Below are 14843 nucleotides of genomic sequence, written 5' to 3'. Positions count from 1 at the left end.
GAAGGTCAGAAAAGGGGTGTAAGAATGAACATGAGAAATGGAAGTAACACGCTACACTTAGGCTCTAATGTACGAAAAATCAGCTTGAAGATAAATGGCTTCAGATATCTATTTCAAAAAGTACTGAGCCAGGCTTGATGGTGTATGCCTCTAATCCCAACACTCAGGATGTGGAGACAGGAGGAGAAGACCCTGACTCAAAAAAAGAAAAGAAAAGAAAAGAAAAGAAAAGAAAAGAAAAGAAAAGAAAAGAAAAGAAAAGGAGGGGAGGGGAGGGGAGGGGAGGGGAGGGGAGGGGAGGGGAGGGGAGGGAAGGGAAGGGAAGGGAAGGGAAGGGAAGGGAAGGGAAGGGAAGGGAAGGGAAGGGAAGGAAAGGAGGAAAGAGTGGTGGTATGACCTAGACAAAGTGGACAAAGAAAGAAAATAATCAGAAACAAAGAGGAGTATTACATAATCATTAAACCAAAAAACGAGCATTAGACATTGACTCCTGAATATGTAGGCATCAAACAGTAGAGCTTCAGAATATGTAGAACAAAAAGACTCAAAATATGAAAAGAATGAATTTAAAATGCTGCATATCTCCAAATTTCCTAAAATTGAATCACTTATAAAACTACTAATGCAGTTCTCTTCTGGGTACCATCAAAGAGAATGGGAGAAATGGTGGCTTGGAGCATCCACCTCTTCGACATAAGAACTCTGAAAAGGAGCACCTAACAACCAACGTTCCCATGAGAGTAAAATATATGAATCACCAATTTAAAGATGGGGAAATTAGGACTTAGAGAAAAGAAACAACCCCAGATCATAGTCCAAGATCCAAACTGGTTCTCTAACATCATTCGAACACTCGCCCTATTGGTCTCTCGGCTTCCAATACTGCTCTTAGTGCCCAGCCTGATGACCCTTGCAGTATACTCAATAATTTCCATAAAAATAAATACAGCAGGGCATTGTGGCACATGCCTTTAATCCCAGCACTAGGGAAGGCAAACACAGATCTCTATAATTTAGAGGCCAGTCTGGTCTGCAGAGCAAGTTCCGAGGCCAGCCAAGGATACACAGTGAGACCCTGTTTTTAAACAAATAAATAAATAATGTTCAACCCAAAAAGTATTCAAAAGCTCTGATTCGGAAGGGACTAGCTATTCAGTGATATCTGCATTTTTCTTCTACATACTAAAGATTGTTTCTTCAATACAGGGGTATTGGTAACTACTAGGTAATTAGCTCTCCATTTTAAAGTTTCTTTTAGAAATCATAGTATTATTTTCTTTGTGTAAGACATTATATATGAGTACGAGACTTCCGCTTGAAGCAAGGTCTGCACATTTTAACTGCACTGATAAACTATGGTCCCTCTCTAAATAATCCATGTCTATCCTCCAAAGCAGCTGTCAACAGAAAGTATTGTGCCGTACACTCGTGGCTCAGGACAAAGTGGGCCTAATAAGCGCTTCGCGTCGGGAAAAATCAGTGACTCTCGGAAGGCGTGCTTTTCACACTCAATATGAGTTGCACCTGTCACCTCGGCCAGCTCGCCCACACAGTAAGTTCTGGGACTCCCGACGCGACGGGAGAAGCGGAGCGGAGTCCCTGAGCGCCTGGGCGCGGCTCAGCCCGCCGCCCTCGGCTCTGGAGTCCGCGGCCTGGCAGACGCCCGGCTCGGTGACCCCTCACGGACCACAGACAGCCGGGACAACCCGCGGCGCCGGGAAGGATCGGGCCCGCGGTTACCTGCCGCGCCGGTCGGCACCCGGCCCCGGCCCGGTGGCGCTGTAGTAGGCCGCGCGTCTGTGGCTGGCTGAGGCGGCTGCCGCGCTGCGCACCGGGTACAGAGGGATCTGGTCCGCCATGCTCCGGCCAGCCCCGCCAGCTAGATTCAACTCCACGTCTCCTCCCAGCCGGGTCCACTCACTTCCAGTCAGGGTCGCAGCACCCCAGCGAGGCGCCCCGCCCCCGCGTGTCGCCCGCTGATGGCGTCACAGAGAGGCGGAAGAGCGCCCTGGGGGCGTGGCTATCACAGGTCCCTCCCACTGCCGGCGGTGTCTGATGACTGCGGCTTGAAAAGCAAGTCGCTAGGGCATATTTAAGCTCCGCCCCTATCCTGTGTCACCCAACTGTTACAGTAGTGCCAGAGGCTCTTTCTCTTACCTCTCTCTTCTCTCTCTTGCTTTTCTGTCTCTGTCTCTTCCCTCTTGTCTCCCTTTCCTCTCTTTCCTTGTCTTTCTTTCTCTGTGTATGTCTCTCCTCTGTTTCTCTGTGTGTCTGTGTCTCTCTACGTGTGTCGCCTTCTGTCTCTCCTCCCTCTCTCTCTTTCCTCTGTGTGTGTGTGTGTACTCTGCTTCTCCCTTCTTTTCTTTTCTGTTTTTCTTTCCTCTTTCACCTTCTTTCTGTGTCTCTTTCTGTCTCCATCCTCTCTGACTCTTTCCTCTGTTTCTCTGTGTGTCTCTCCTCTGTCTCTCTCTCTGTCTCTGTCTGTCTGTCTGTCTGTCTGTCTCTCTCTCTCTCTCTCTCTCTCTCACACACACACACACACACACACACACTGGCCCTGCGACTGACCCCTTTGTCTGAGCGCTCTAGTCTAGCGGTTCTATTGTCTCCAGTTTCTTGGAAGCCTGGCTGTAGAAGTGAAGGTGAATGCAGCCTGCAAGTCAGGTTCTGGCAGGATTCACACACATGGAAGCCATTCCAGACCTGAACTCATTCAGTCATTGAAGGTCCGGCCTTCATTTGCAAAGGTGGATGGTGAAAGCCACTTCTCTTGTCAGCCTAGACCAGCCCAGGACTCTCCTCAATACCTGTGGGGCTGTCTGCTGCTACACCAGGTCTAATTCCTCTCCATGTTCCACTGTCACCCAAACTCCCCTTTATGCGGCTAGTTATCTTTTATTCCATCTTAAAAATAAGCTGGGCCTGCTCTGAGTCGCTTTGTTGTATAGAATAGCCACTTTCAGGTTCTGCTTATTCTTGAGCAGCTCCTTTTGACAAACCAAGAGCCTTGAACTTAGCTATTCTGAATCTTGTTTATACAGGTTAGCACCCACCATCTGCCAGCACACCAGGAGGCACAAACTGATCATTTATTTTATGCCAATAAATAATGACACCTATGAAAATATCAAACCAGAAGGAGAAGGCACATGCACTTATCAGTCAAACCTTGCACCTGAGACTATAAAAAGAACACCCCAAGACCAAAATGTGACAGGCATAGTTTAAGGAACCTCTAGGGAATTGCCATAGCAAAGGACTTCTGCCTCTGTCCCCAAAGACTCCAAGACAGTTTCTCCTGATTATAACACCAAAGTCATTTCGTAGTGACACTAGAAATGTCTGTGTCGCATGTGACTTCTTGTGTGATCCCCTACAGATGTTCTGCCTCCGACTTAAGACAGTTTTTCTGAACTCTGAAGCCTTTAGCCCTTCCTTTGCCATTGAGAGAGAGAGAAGGTATATGAATGGGTGTGGTGTGTATGTGCTGAGAGTTAATGTTAGTGAATTAAGAGGATGTGGTTTTTCATTTTTATTGTCAAGTTGAGACTTAAAACCACCCAGACGCGTGACCCTAGTGAAGACTCTTCGTAGTAGAGGATATGGAACCTGAACCAGTCATTTTATGTATCCAGATCAGTGTCTAGCATAACTGTCAGAGAGGATTCATTCAGCAACTGATGGGAGCAGATGCAAAGACCCGCAGGAAATCATTAGGTGAAGCTTGGGAAATCCTAAAGAAGGAATTGAGAAAGGATTATAGGAGCCAGAGTGGTCAAGATATCACAAGAACCCGGCCCACAGAATCAACTAAGTAGGACCCATAGGGGCTCACAGAAACTGAAATGACAATCATGGAGTCTGTACGGGTCTGAGATAGGTTCTCTGCATGTATGTTCTGTTGTGTAGCCTGGGGTTTCTGCGGTGGTACTACACAGTAGGAGCAGGGGCTACCTCTGACCCTTTTTTTGCCTCCTTTGAGAACCTTTTTCCTCCTTCTGGGTTACCTCATCTTGCCTTGATGTGAGAGGATGTGCCTACCTAGTTTTATTATAACTTGATATGCCATATTTGGTTGCTGTGGCTGGTAGGCCTGCCCTTTTCTGGAAAAAAAAGGAGGAGGAGTGGATATGGGGGAGAGAGGATGTGGGGGGGTGGGACTGGGAGGAGAGGTGGAGGGGAAACTGAGGTCAGGATGTAATATATGAGAGAAAATATTATATATATGTATATATATATATATATATATGCACAGGAGTTAATAGAAAGAGGCAGTCAAGCTGATAACCCAGACCAAATAAAATGAAGACAGAAAGCTAAATAAAATAAAACCATCTGGAACATAACCCTCTGGATATGACTGATTCTCTAGAGAGGTTTAACTGAGGTGGGAAGACCCACTCAGAATGGGTGACACTGTTCCATGTGTTGGAGTCCCAGACTAAATGGGAAAGAGGACATGAATGGCACCCTAGCATTTCTCTCTCTCTCTCTCTCTCTCTCTCTCTCTCTCTCTCTCTCTCTCTCTCTTTCTTCACACTGCTGCCACCATAGCTAGAGACACTCTGACCATGAAACAGAACAAACCCTTAAGTTGCTTCTTTTTCCAGGCTTTTTGTCTCAAGATGGAAAATAACCAATACAAACGGAAATAAGAGAATCCGATTTCCAAAGAACATTCCGCCAAGTAATTGGATTGCATGGTTAAGGGCAGAGAAACCAGTGTGACTCGTGAATCAAGTGTTGTTTGCTGAACTCTGACACTGCAGAGAGACCTAAGAGTGTCGAGCTAGGTTTCTGAGGTAGCACAGCTCACACCACTCTTTCATGTGTGCCTCACGCTTCTTTTCTACACTGAAACACGCTGAGATTTTCCCCTCATTTCGAAAATGTATTTTTTTACTAGTGTAATTGGACAATTAAGTCTCCAGAGAGTTTTGAATTATGTTTGCTGTTTTGTTTATAATTGTTTCCTTTTTACAAATTGTGGTTTACTTTCTGAGCAAGTATGCAGTCTTGTCTCCAGGCTAAATATATTAGCTGGATAGGCTGTATATTTCCAAGATCTTCATCCCCAAGAATGCTGGGGATACTCTCCCATCAGTAAATGGGGTGGAACCCAAGAAGGTAAGCTCTCCGGTAGTGCGTGTAATGGCAGACACTTTTGACAAGGAAGCCGATAGGGTTCTCCATTTCCCAGCTTCTTAAAACTATGGGTCCTCACCTGGCAATGGTGGTGCACGCCTTTAATCCCAGCACTCGGGAGGTAGAGGCAGGCGGATCTCTATGAGTTCGAGGTCAGCCTGGTCTACAAGAGCTAGTTCCAGGACAGGCTCCAAAGCCACAGAGAAACCCTGTCTCAAAAAACCAAAAAAAAAAAAAAAAAAAAAAAGAAAAAACCTATGAGTCCTCAAATGATGCCCACTGAATGGTAGTGACAGTTGTGTGCCTTGGGCAACCTGTGGGTCACTGGCAGTGGGACCAGGATTTATCCTTAGTGCTTGAACTAGCGTTTTGGAGCCCATTCTCTCCATTCTCTTTGGAGGGATACCTTGTTCAGCCTAGATATAGAGGGGAGGGCCTTGGTCCTGCCTCAAAGTGATGCATCAGACATTGCTGACTCTCCATGGAGGCCTTACCCTCTCTGAGGTGTGGTTCAGGTGAGAGTGGGGGGAAGGTAGGGGGAGTGAGAGGAGGGGAGGAAGTTTAATTCGAGGAACAAAGATGTGTGATATTTTCCTACCATTGTGCCACAGCATGTAAATTTCAGATTGGTATATCTCTGAGTTGATTAGTGTTAAAACGTTTGATTTGGAAATGATTTGTGAGTGGCTTGGGTTTTACTAAAAAATAATTAACTGAATTTTGACTTGGAATGAAGACAAAATTTCACAATTCTCAAAATAACTCTGAATATACTTCTACCATTTTGTACTATATATTTATGTGAAGTAGCATTGTTAACATTGATGGCTATAAAATTAAAATATTGAACTCTTGAAAATATTGAAGCTACCTTCAATATTCTGCAATATCAAATCTTCCAAGAGTATTTAATTCTTCATGGGAAAATAAATAGCACATCCATCTTATTACTGTGTAAGTTTTCATCCATCTTTAATAAACTGTTAGTTTATATATACATACAAGAATTTTTCTTAAATTATGACTTGCTATCAGTAATGTTTTATTTGATACCTATCGTATATGCCTGTGGTGTAGGGAGTCTCTTGCAGTTCTCAGCCTTCCTAATGCTGTGACCCTTTAATACAGTTCCTCATGCTGTGGTGACCCCCCCAACCATAAAATTATTTCACTGTTATTTCATAACTGTAAGTTTGCTACTGTTAACTGCTATGAGTCATAATGTAAATATCTGTGTTTTCTGATGGTCTTAGGCAACTCCTGTGAAAAGGTCATTTGATCCCCAACGGGGTCATAAGTTGAGAGCCACTGCTCTAGAGAAAAGGTGATAGAATGAATATATAGTATAAAGGAAATTTATTGGATCAGATTACACATTTATGACTAGGTAACCCAGCCGTAGGCTATCTGCACACTACAGAGCCTGAGACTCTCACAACGGCTCAGTTCATGAAGCCCAGTACATCAGCAGTACCAATATGGCACTAAAGACCTAGACAATTCTTGAAAAGTCACTGGGCTTTAGTCTGCATTGGGCTGCAAAGAAGCTAGAAGTCTGGTGGTGAAGATGGCAACAGCAGCAGAAATAAAGTCTCAAGAAATGAAGACAGGCAGACTTTTCCCTTAGACTTTTCCCTATCTGGGCTGAGTCAGAAGGTATCGTCAGGAAGAGGATCTGTTCCCTCAGTTAATCCTTCCTAAAACTGGGCACACAGACATTTCCAGAGGCCTGACTCATTTAATTAGAGATCCAATCAAATGAACTATCAGTATCAATCATCACACCTATTTATCCATGGGTCCTGAAAAAGAGTCAGAACAAAGTGGTCCTGCTCTGGAGAAAGAGGTGATTTCTAGGTGTGTGTGTGTGTGTGAGAGAGAGAGAGAGAGAGAGAGAGAGAGAGAGAGAGAGAGAGAGGCAGAGACAGAGACAGAGAGACAGAGACAGAGAGACAGAGAGACAGAGACAGAGAGACAGAGAGACAGAGACAGAGAGACAGAGAGAAAGAGAGAGGGGGAGAGAGAGAGAGAGAGAGAGAGAGAGAGAGAGAGAGAGAGAGAGAGCAGATATGTAATAAGGTGTAGTATATTGATTCACATGTTTATGGAGGCTGACAAATTTCAAGACATATCAAGTTGCCAGCTGGAAACCCAGAAAGGCCAGTAACATCATCCAAAGGCCCAGAGAGTCATGGAGTAGGTTGCAACCTGTATCTGAAGCCTTGAAAACCAAGAGCTCCACAGACATAGAAGATCAGTTTCCAGCTCACATAGAGTGAATTCCACCTTTCTTGGCCTTTTGGATTTATCTGTGTCATTAGTGCGTTGGATGATGTCTGCCCACATTGGAGAAGGCCATCTGCTTTACTCAGTCCATTGAGCCAAATATTCATCTCCTCCAGAAGCAACTTCAGAAAGGGAGAAATGATGCTTACCAGATATCTGTGCACCTTGGTCAGAGTGAAGACTCAAAATGAGTAAAACAGTTTAAGAGAAGGATTTATTTTGGCTCACAGTGGCAGAATTTCAGTTCATGACAACAGTGAGGAGTTAGGAGGAAGCAACTCACATCATGGTATACAGAATGCAGAGAGTGGGGGATGGAGACAGAGAGGATGGTTGTATTAGCAGTCTTCCTCCTTCCCCATTTCTGTTTCATCAGGGACCCCTGTAAGGCTGGCACCCACATTCAAAGCAATAGCTTATCCTTCTAGAAATACCCTCAAGGGTACACCTAGAGGTTCAATTTATTAATCTCCCAGGCTCTTCTCAATCCAATCAAGTAGACAATCAAAATTACTACCACACTGGTCCTCCCATGCTTCATTATACACATAAACTCAGTCCTCAGATTACATGATGCAAAAATCAAACAAACAAAAAAACAAAAAACCCACGGAAATGGCAAATTTCATTTGCTCTGAAAACAGCCAACCATAGAACCACCTTCTGTTCTTAACTCCATACAGTGCTTTTGGACCGTTTACTGTTTTCTTTAATCAAGCCTTATCAGGTATACCCCAAATTCCTGCTGGATGATCTCCCATGCCTCCCAAACTCCTGACTTCTACCAGGCTATCTCTGGATGTTCTGTTTTCACTCAGCCTAACTGTCTATCACCCATTAATGCCTGATGAACTGCTCCAGCACATGGCTTCCTTTACCCCATTTCCTAAAACAGACTTGGTGAAAACTCCCAATTTTGATTTGATAGTTCTTGCAATGGCGGCCTCAGTTTGTGTGTGGGATAGTTAAATGTCAACTTGTCACAAACTAAAGTCATTTGAGAGGGGGGACCTTCAACTAAAATAGTACCTCCATAAGACAAACCTACGGGTCATTTTCTTAACTAGAGATTGATGGGGGAAGGCCCAGCCCGTTATTAATGCCATCCCTGGACTGGTAGTACTGGCCTCTATAAGAAACCAGGCTGAGCAAGCCATAGGGAGCAAGACAGTGAGCAACACTCCTCCACGGCCTCTACATTTCCTGCCTCCAAGAGGTCCCAGCTCTGCTTTAGTTCCTGTCTGGATTTCCTTCAGTGATGGACTATGATGTGGAAATGTAAACCAAATAAATACAAGTCAACTTACTTTTGATCATGGTGTTTCACCATAGCAATAGTAACCCTAACAAAGACATGCAGCATTTTGAAACTCCAAATGACAGGCATAGGATAGTCAAAGGCACGGTTTGCTACTAGCTTGGCAAACTTTAGGTTATCAGTATGTCTGTGTCTTCCCACACCTAAGCTCCTAGCTTGCTGAAAAGCCCTGGCCAAGGAACCGAGTTTATTAATTTTGTTGGATGATTAATGCATTCATCTTGGGGTTTTGTTGCTACTATAAACAAACTATTGCTTCATGTTTAAAAAGGAGAAGGGTTCTTGTGTAAATCTAGGCATTCCCAAAGCTCCCACTCCTAAACAGCATGGGCAAGCCATGCTCTTCTGCCCTCTTGATTCAGAATGAGAATTAATTCAGAATGTCAACACATTCTGCATCTTCAGCCTTTGGTAGTTGAATGGATTGAATGGGTGGTTTGATTGATTTCCTTGACTTATCCCAGCCAGAGTACATTATTTATGTTCTACATCCCTGCTTCTTCTATCTGACTGGCATTTCCCTTTCTTTCTCTCTGGTTCTCTCCAGAGCCCAGAGTCCTACTCCTATGTATTCTCTCTGCCCACCAGCCCCACCTATCCCTCTACTGCCTAACTATTGGCCATTTAGTTCTTTATTAGACCAATCAGGTGCTTTAGACAAGCAAGGTGAAACAAATGTAACACATCTTTACATAGTTAAACAAATAAAGCATAAACAAAAGTAACACATTGTTACATAGTTAAACAAATACATTATTCTGCAATACACAGTTTGAATCTGGGCCACACCTTCTGCTGGAAGCTTATATAAGGACATGGAAGAAGGAAGTTTTTGCTCTTTGCCTGTTTTCTAGCGCCTTGTTAGCAAGTCCATTTCTTCACTGGCATTAGTGCCTACTTCTTCTGGATTTCAGAGCATACTGAAGACCAGTTGAGACGGCCAGACTTGTGGACTAAGCAACTCATGTATTTTTGTATTGCATTTTTCATTCATAGCCAGCCATTGTTGGATTAGCCAGACAACAGCCTGTAATATATACATATATGTGATTTATTAGAATATGTAGAGGGGGAAGATTTATTCTCTGAAGTTCTGTTACTCTAGAAAAGCCTGACTAATACACAACCATACATATACACTTATATACATACATAAATACTGTCTTAGTGTTTTTATTGCTGTGAAGAGATACCATGACCATGGTAACGCTAACAAAGAAAATATTTAATTGGGGTGTCTCACTTGTAATTTCAGAGGTTCAGTCTATTATCATCATGATGGAGAGCATGGCGAAACGCAGGCAGACATGATGCTGGAGAGCCCTACATCTTGCCGGCAAATGGAAGTCAACTGAGACACTGGGTGGTACCTTGAGCATAGGAAACCTCATGGTCCACCCCCACAGTGATACACTTCCTCCAACACAGCCACACCTATGAATAGCGCCACTCCCTATGAAATTATGGGGCTCATTACATTCAAGCTATCACACATATATACTTAAATGTAAATTTTAACTTAAAAAGCATTCAAACCCCTGCAAAGGAAGTGTCTAACTCAAAGTGAGTCTTGTCTGCTCTACTTTATCAACAGTCTAGGTCTGGGATAGAGCAGATCCTAAAGTCAACTATGTTGTTGAGCAAACAGGTCAGGCTCCCTCTCCCCAACCCTCTGCTGTGCCACTTAGCTGCACCCGTGGACAAGCACTCGGACCATTGCCTTGTTTACAGAGAGTTCTTTATGCCATATGGGGAAACACACACAAGTAGGTGGCTGTAGCACTGTAGGTTTGGGGGTGTTGCAGAAGGCCAGCAATGACATAAAATCATCCTGTGAGAAGGTCCCCAAGAGTGAACCCGATTGTTCATTCTACCTGAAAGGAGACATGTTCTGTACTAGACACTTGGTGATCAGGATTTAGAAAACAATACACTGGAAACTACTGATAAAGAGATAAAGACACATGGCAGTAGGGCCTCCCTGCGTGCGAGAAGTATGTGTGACCCACACAAAGACTCATGGGAGGCAGACTGTGATATTTGGGTAAGTCAGATGACTCAGCTGCTGGCATGCCTCTGACCCAGTCAGTCCTGCCCTTCCTTGCCTAATGGTGGGGGTAGGTGAACAAAGTGACATTTTGTATAGATCAAGCTAGTGGGTGTTCAGCATCAGGATTTCTACTCAGTGGGGTTATGTGGCTACCGCCACTGCTGAGGACACACAATAAAGCAGCCACGGGACCACACTGTGCCTTTAGTGTGATACTTCCCAAGGCACGTGACTTGGTGGCAGCGTGGTCATGCTGTAACGCTGCCATCACAGAAGGAGCAGTGCTTTGCCCTCACTGCACGGAAATGTCCTGTCAGTCAGTTTGAGCGGCTAGAGAAAACCACAGAGTTATTTCTAAGCAACAAGATGAATTTCCCATGGTTCTAGAGGCTAAACAGTCCAAGATCAGGGTGCGAGAGCATTTGATAAGTCTGCTGAGTAACTTCTTGTAGCATGGCGGGAGAAGCAAAAAGAGCAAAAGAATGAACAGTAGCTATCCTGGCTCGAATGTTGAATGTCTCTACAGGATCCTGTTTGGACAGTTGGTCCCCAGTTGATGGTACTTTGTGGGATGTAGGAGAAAATACAGACTGATTCGGCAGTCAGCCTACTCGGCATACTGACTTCTAAATAAGAAGCACGGAGTCGCAGAAGCCAGAACAGTGAATTCTGAAGTAGTGTGAGTAGACAGTGACTGGCTCCCTGGTCTCCCCAGTGTTGCGTCTACTTAGAGCCCATGGTGGTGTCAGCACTCACTGTCCATTCCGAGGTAATGTGCTGACCAATCACAGCCCATAGGCTTCCGCTCCGTATGGTTGCTCATGCGCAATAAAGCAGAAGTTAATCTACATCTCTGGAGTGGTTCTTCTCTGCGCGCTTTGGACTTTGCTGTCTTGTCTTGGCGGGGTGGGGGAGTACGGATGGGGACGGGTCTGGAATGCCCAGGTAACAATGGCAGGGGTAGGCTGTGGGGAGTTCATGGAGTGTACTGGCTTGTTGCTCAGCTTTCCTCACTGCTGGTGTGGAGCTTACCCTCCCCAGTACTGCTGAGTCAGCTCATGACCTGCTCTTTGTCTTCCAAAGTCATGCTGATGCTTGTCCCGTTCTCTTCTTTCTAGCAGATTTCAACCCATTTCTTCATACTCATTTAAGGACTTTATGAATGAATAGACGCTAATGTACCCAACCCTACATCATGCTCAATCAGATATTTTAAAAAAATCTTATTTATAGGAGTAAAGATTCATTCCGGCTTATGGTTTTCAGGGTTTCAGTCTGTGGTCAATGGGTTCCATTACTTTGTATGGTAGCAGTGGCAAAATATATTGGAAAGAACATGTGTCAGAAAAGGCATCTCACCTCACAGCAATTAGACAGGGTTGGGTAGCCAGAGACAAAGATGGAGACCCAGTGATTTACTTTCTCTACCCCCATGCCCCAGGAGAAACGATGATATCTGAGTGAAAATGAATACTCCTGTTTGACCAGATTCTCCATGTTCTCAGCCATCCTTAAGCTGAGTATTTGGCCTTTGGTTTTAAGACAGTTGGGTATCACCCAGAAGGCTTCCTACTATTGCATGTTCTACTCTAGTTACTGGGGGCAAATGACTGGTCCAAGCCCCTCTTCCCTCCCACAGTTTTCTTCCCTAAACTTTCGGAGATAAATTGGAGGTGGGGGAGGCAATCCTTAAATTCCCCACTATTTTCTGTTGCCTGCTTGCCATATTGATAGAAAGTGCTGGGACTTGTGTATCTGGTGCCTGTCACATCTCCCCTACTTGGCTCAGAGTTGATGGGGTCTGACTTTGAGCAAGTAGCATAGGAATAAATAATCCTAACTGTCCATAATACTGTGTGGGTGATTGCTTTTCGCATTCATAGCTCTTGTCACCTACTTTGTATAGCCATCATCTGGTGAAAAGTAAACACCCATTCATCTGCCTCGCTCAGATACCCTCGCACGCCTCCACAGGTAGAGATGAGGGTCTTAAAGACATTCTCGATGTGGCCTTTCTCACCCCTCTCGGTCAATTTGACCTCACAGCCACCTCAGTAGTTGGTCCTACTAATCTTTAAAATCGAGGAGCACTCTCCATCAGATGCCTCCTAATTCATAATTTATAGGTGTCTCCTTCACACCTGCCTCTTCCCCATTCCCAATTTTCTGGCCATTCAGGAGAGGAGGGGCTGCAATCACTCATGATAACTTTATTAGCTATAATTTACATTTATCTTCTGAAAGGACAGAGTGATGATTCTGGGAGCTACATATTAAATCCAAGGGCTTATACTTGACCCTGCCCTGATCCATTCCACGCACAGCAGTGTCCTTTCTTGCCTGGAAGGATGGCTACAATTTGTCACTACACAAATTATACTGTACTTGATGTTGACATTCTTTTATCAGGTAAATTACCTGGACCTATTATGCCGAAGGCAATTTCCATGAAAATTTCATATTGTGAAAATCTTAGTTTAAGTTGAAGAGTGAAAGGAGTGAACAGAGAGGCCTGGGTCCTGGTTGTCTATTTCTAGGTATGTCCCTGAATAAACCAGCTTTTTGTGGCTTCCAGTTTGCCACAAACTGGAAACTTCAGCCACAAGTCCTTGTAGGAGATGGGACTGTGTAATCCCGCCCATCTCTGCCTCCTACTGGGTCACTAGGGCAAGTTACAGTTGAGCGATCCCTCTCCTACTCCCCCTCGAAAGCAGGAAGAGATGTCAAAACATTAATTTGAGCAATGTTTAAAACTTAATCACAAAAGCTTAAGAAATCGTGTTATTGCCATGATAATTTTATCCCTAAGGGTCATCCATCTCCTCTGATAAGGGGCCATATAATTTGAGGAAAGATGAGAAAAGATCTGGGTTATTGTTCTGTTTTGTAAATTCTTCCTTGCCCAAGAATAACATGTGTTCACTGTGGCACTTTTTAAAAACTTTAAACTTTTCCAAAAAAGATTTTGTTTTTAATTTTTAGTTATGTGGCTATTTGTGTGGGTATATGTGCCTGTGAGTCCAGGAACCCATGCAAGCCAGAAGCTACCCTAAGAGGTGGAGTAACAGGAAGTTGCTGGGAACTGAACTCAGGTCTCCTGAAAGAGCAGTACATGCTTCTAACTGTTAAGCCATCTCTTCAACCCACTGTGAAACTTTTTACATTTTAAGAAAGTAAAATGAAGAATTGAGAGAAAACTTCTCAAGTTTCCTTTTTTTTTCCAGAGAGAAACATGCTAAGCAGTTTGCAGCCTCCTCCTCACCTGCCCTGTGCACAGACATACATTTACACCTGCCCCTGTGCGCACACACACACACACACACACATTTACACCTGCCCCTGTGCACACACAGACATATATTTACATCTGCCCCTGTGCACACACAAACACACACACACACACATTTACACCTGCTCCTGTGCACAGACATACATTTACACCTGCCCCTATGCACGCACGCACACACACACACACACACACACTTATAAGAAAGGCCCCGGAGAATTAATTTTCTTTTAAAGGGTCTGAAATTTCCTAGTGATAAAAATGTATTCCCCCAGGAAGTGTTGACTCACAATTTTTATTCTATACATGTGTGACTATTAGTGAGGAACGAGTTATCAAAACCTAAAGGTGAACTCTGGTAAAGGGAACATGTCATCAGGTGGGGATATGGCTAGCTGGTAAAATGCTTCCCACACTAGCATGGGAAGTTTAGATCCTCAGTGCCTGTGTGCACATCTGTAATCCCAGCACCAGGGAAGCATTGTGGTGCTTGCAGGCAAGCCAGTCTAGTGAAATCAGTGAACTCCAGGTACAGAGAGAAAGCCTGGCTCAGAACGATAAAGTGGCAGCCAGGCATGGTGGTGCAGGCCTTTAGTCCTAGCACTGGAGAAGCAGAGGCAGGCGCACCTCTCTGTGAGTGCAAGACCAGCCTGGACTATGTAGATAATGGGTTCTAAGGCAGCTGGGGCTATCTAGAAAGATCCTATTTCCAAAGTGGGGGGTGCAGAGAAATGGAAGACGCTATCTGATTTTTTTAC

General features: G+C 44.4%; 1 protein-coding gene across 7 annotated transcripts in view; it reads right to left on the bottom strand.

The window, feature by feature from the left end:
* The window catches only part of Atp9b (ATPase phospholipid transporting 9B), a 218779-nt gene extending 216810 nt beyond the window's left edge, over nucleotides 1-1969 (bottom strand). For all 7 annotated transcript variants that reach the window (XM_085676363.2, XM_085676368.2, XM_085676362.2 and 4 more), the window contains exon 1: nucleotides 1741-1969. In XM_085676363.2, coding sequence (XP_085532489.1) covers nucleotides 1741-1859 — 119 coding nt within the window. In that variant the 5' untranslated portion in view covers nucleotides 1860-1969. The remainder of the gene's footprint in view (nucleotides 1-1740) is intronic.
* Between the last annotated feature and the right edge of the window lie 12874 nt (nucleotides 1970-14843).

The sequence above is a fragment of the Myodes glareolus genome, chromosome 13, assembly GCF_982192425.1.
Source record: "Myodes glareolus chromosome 13, mMyoGla1.1, whole genome shotgun sequence".
In the NCBI taxonomy this organism is placed as follows: domain Eukaryota; kingdom Metazoa; phylum Chordata; class Mammalia; order Rodentia; family Cricetidae; genus Myodes; species Myodes glareolus.
Note: the sequence above shows the minus strand (reverse complement) of the source record. Positions and strands in the feature narration are given on the sequence as shown.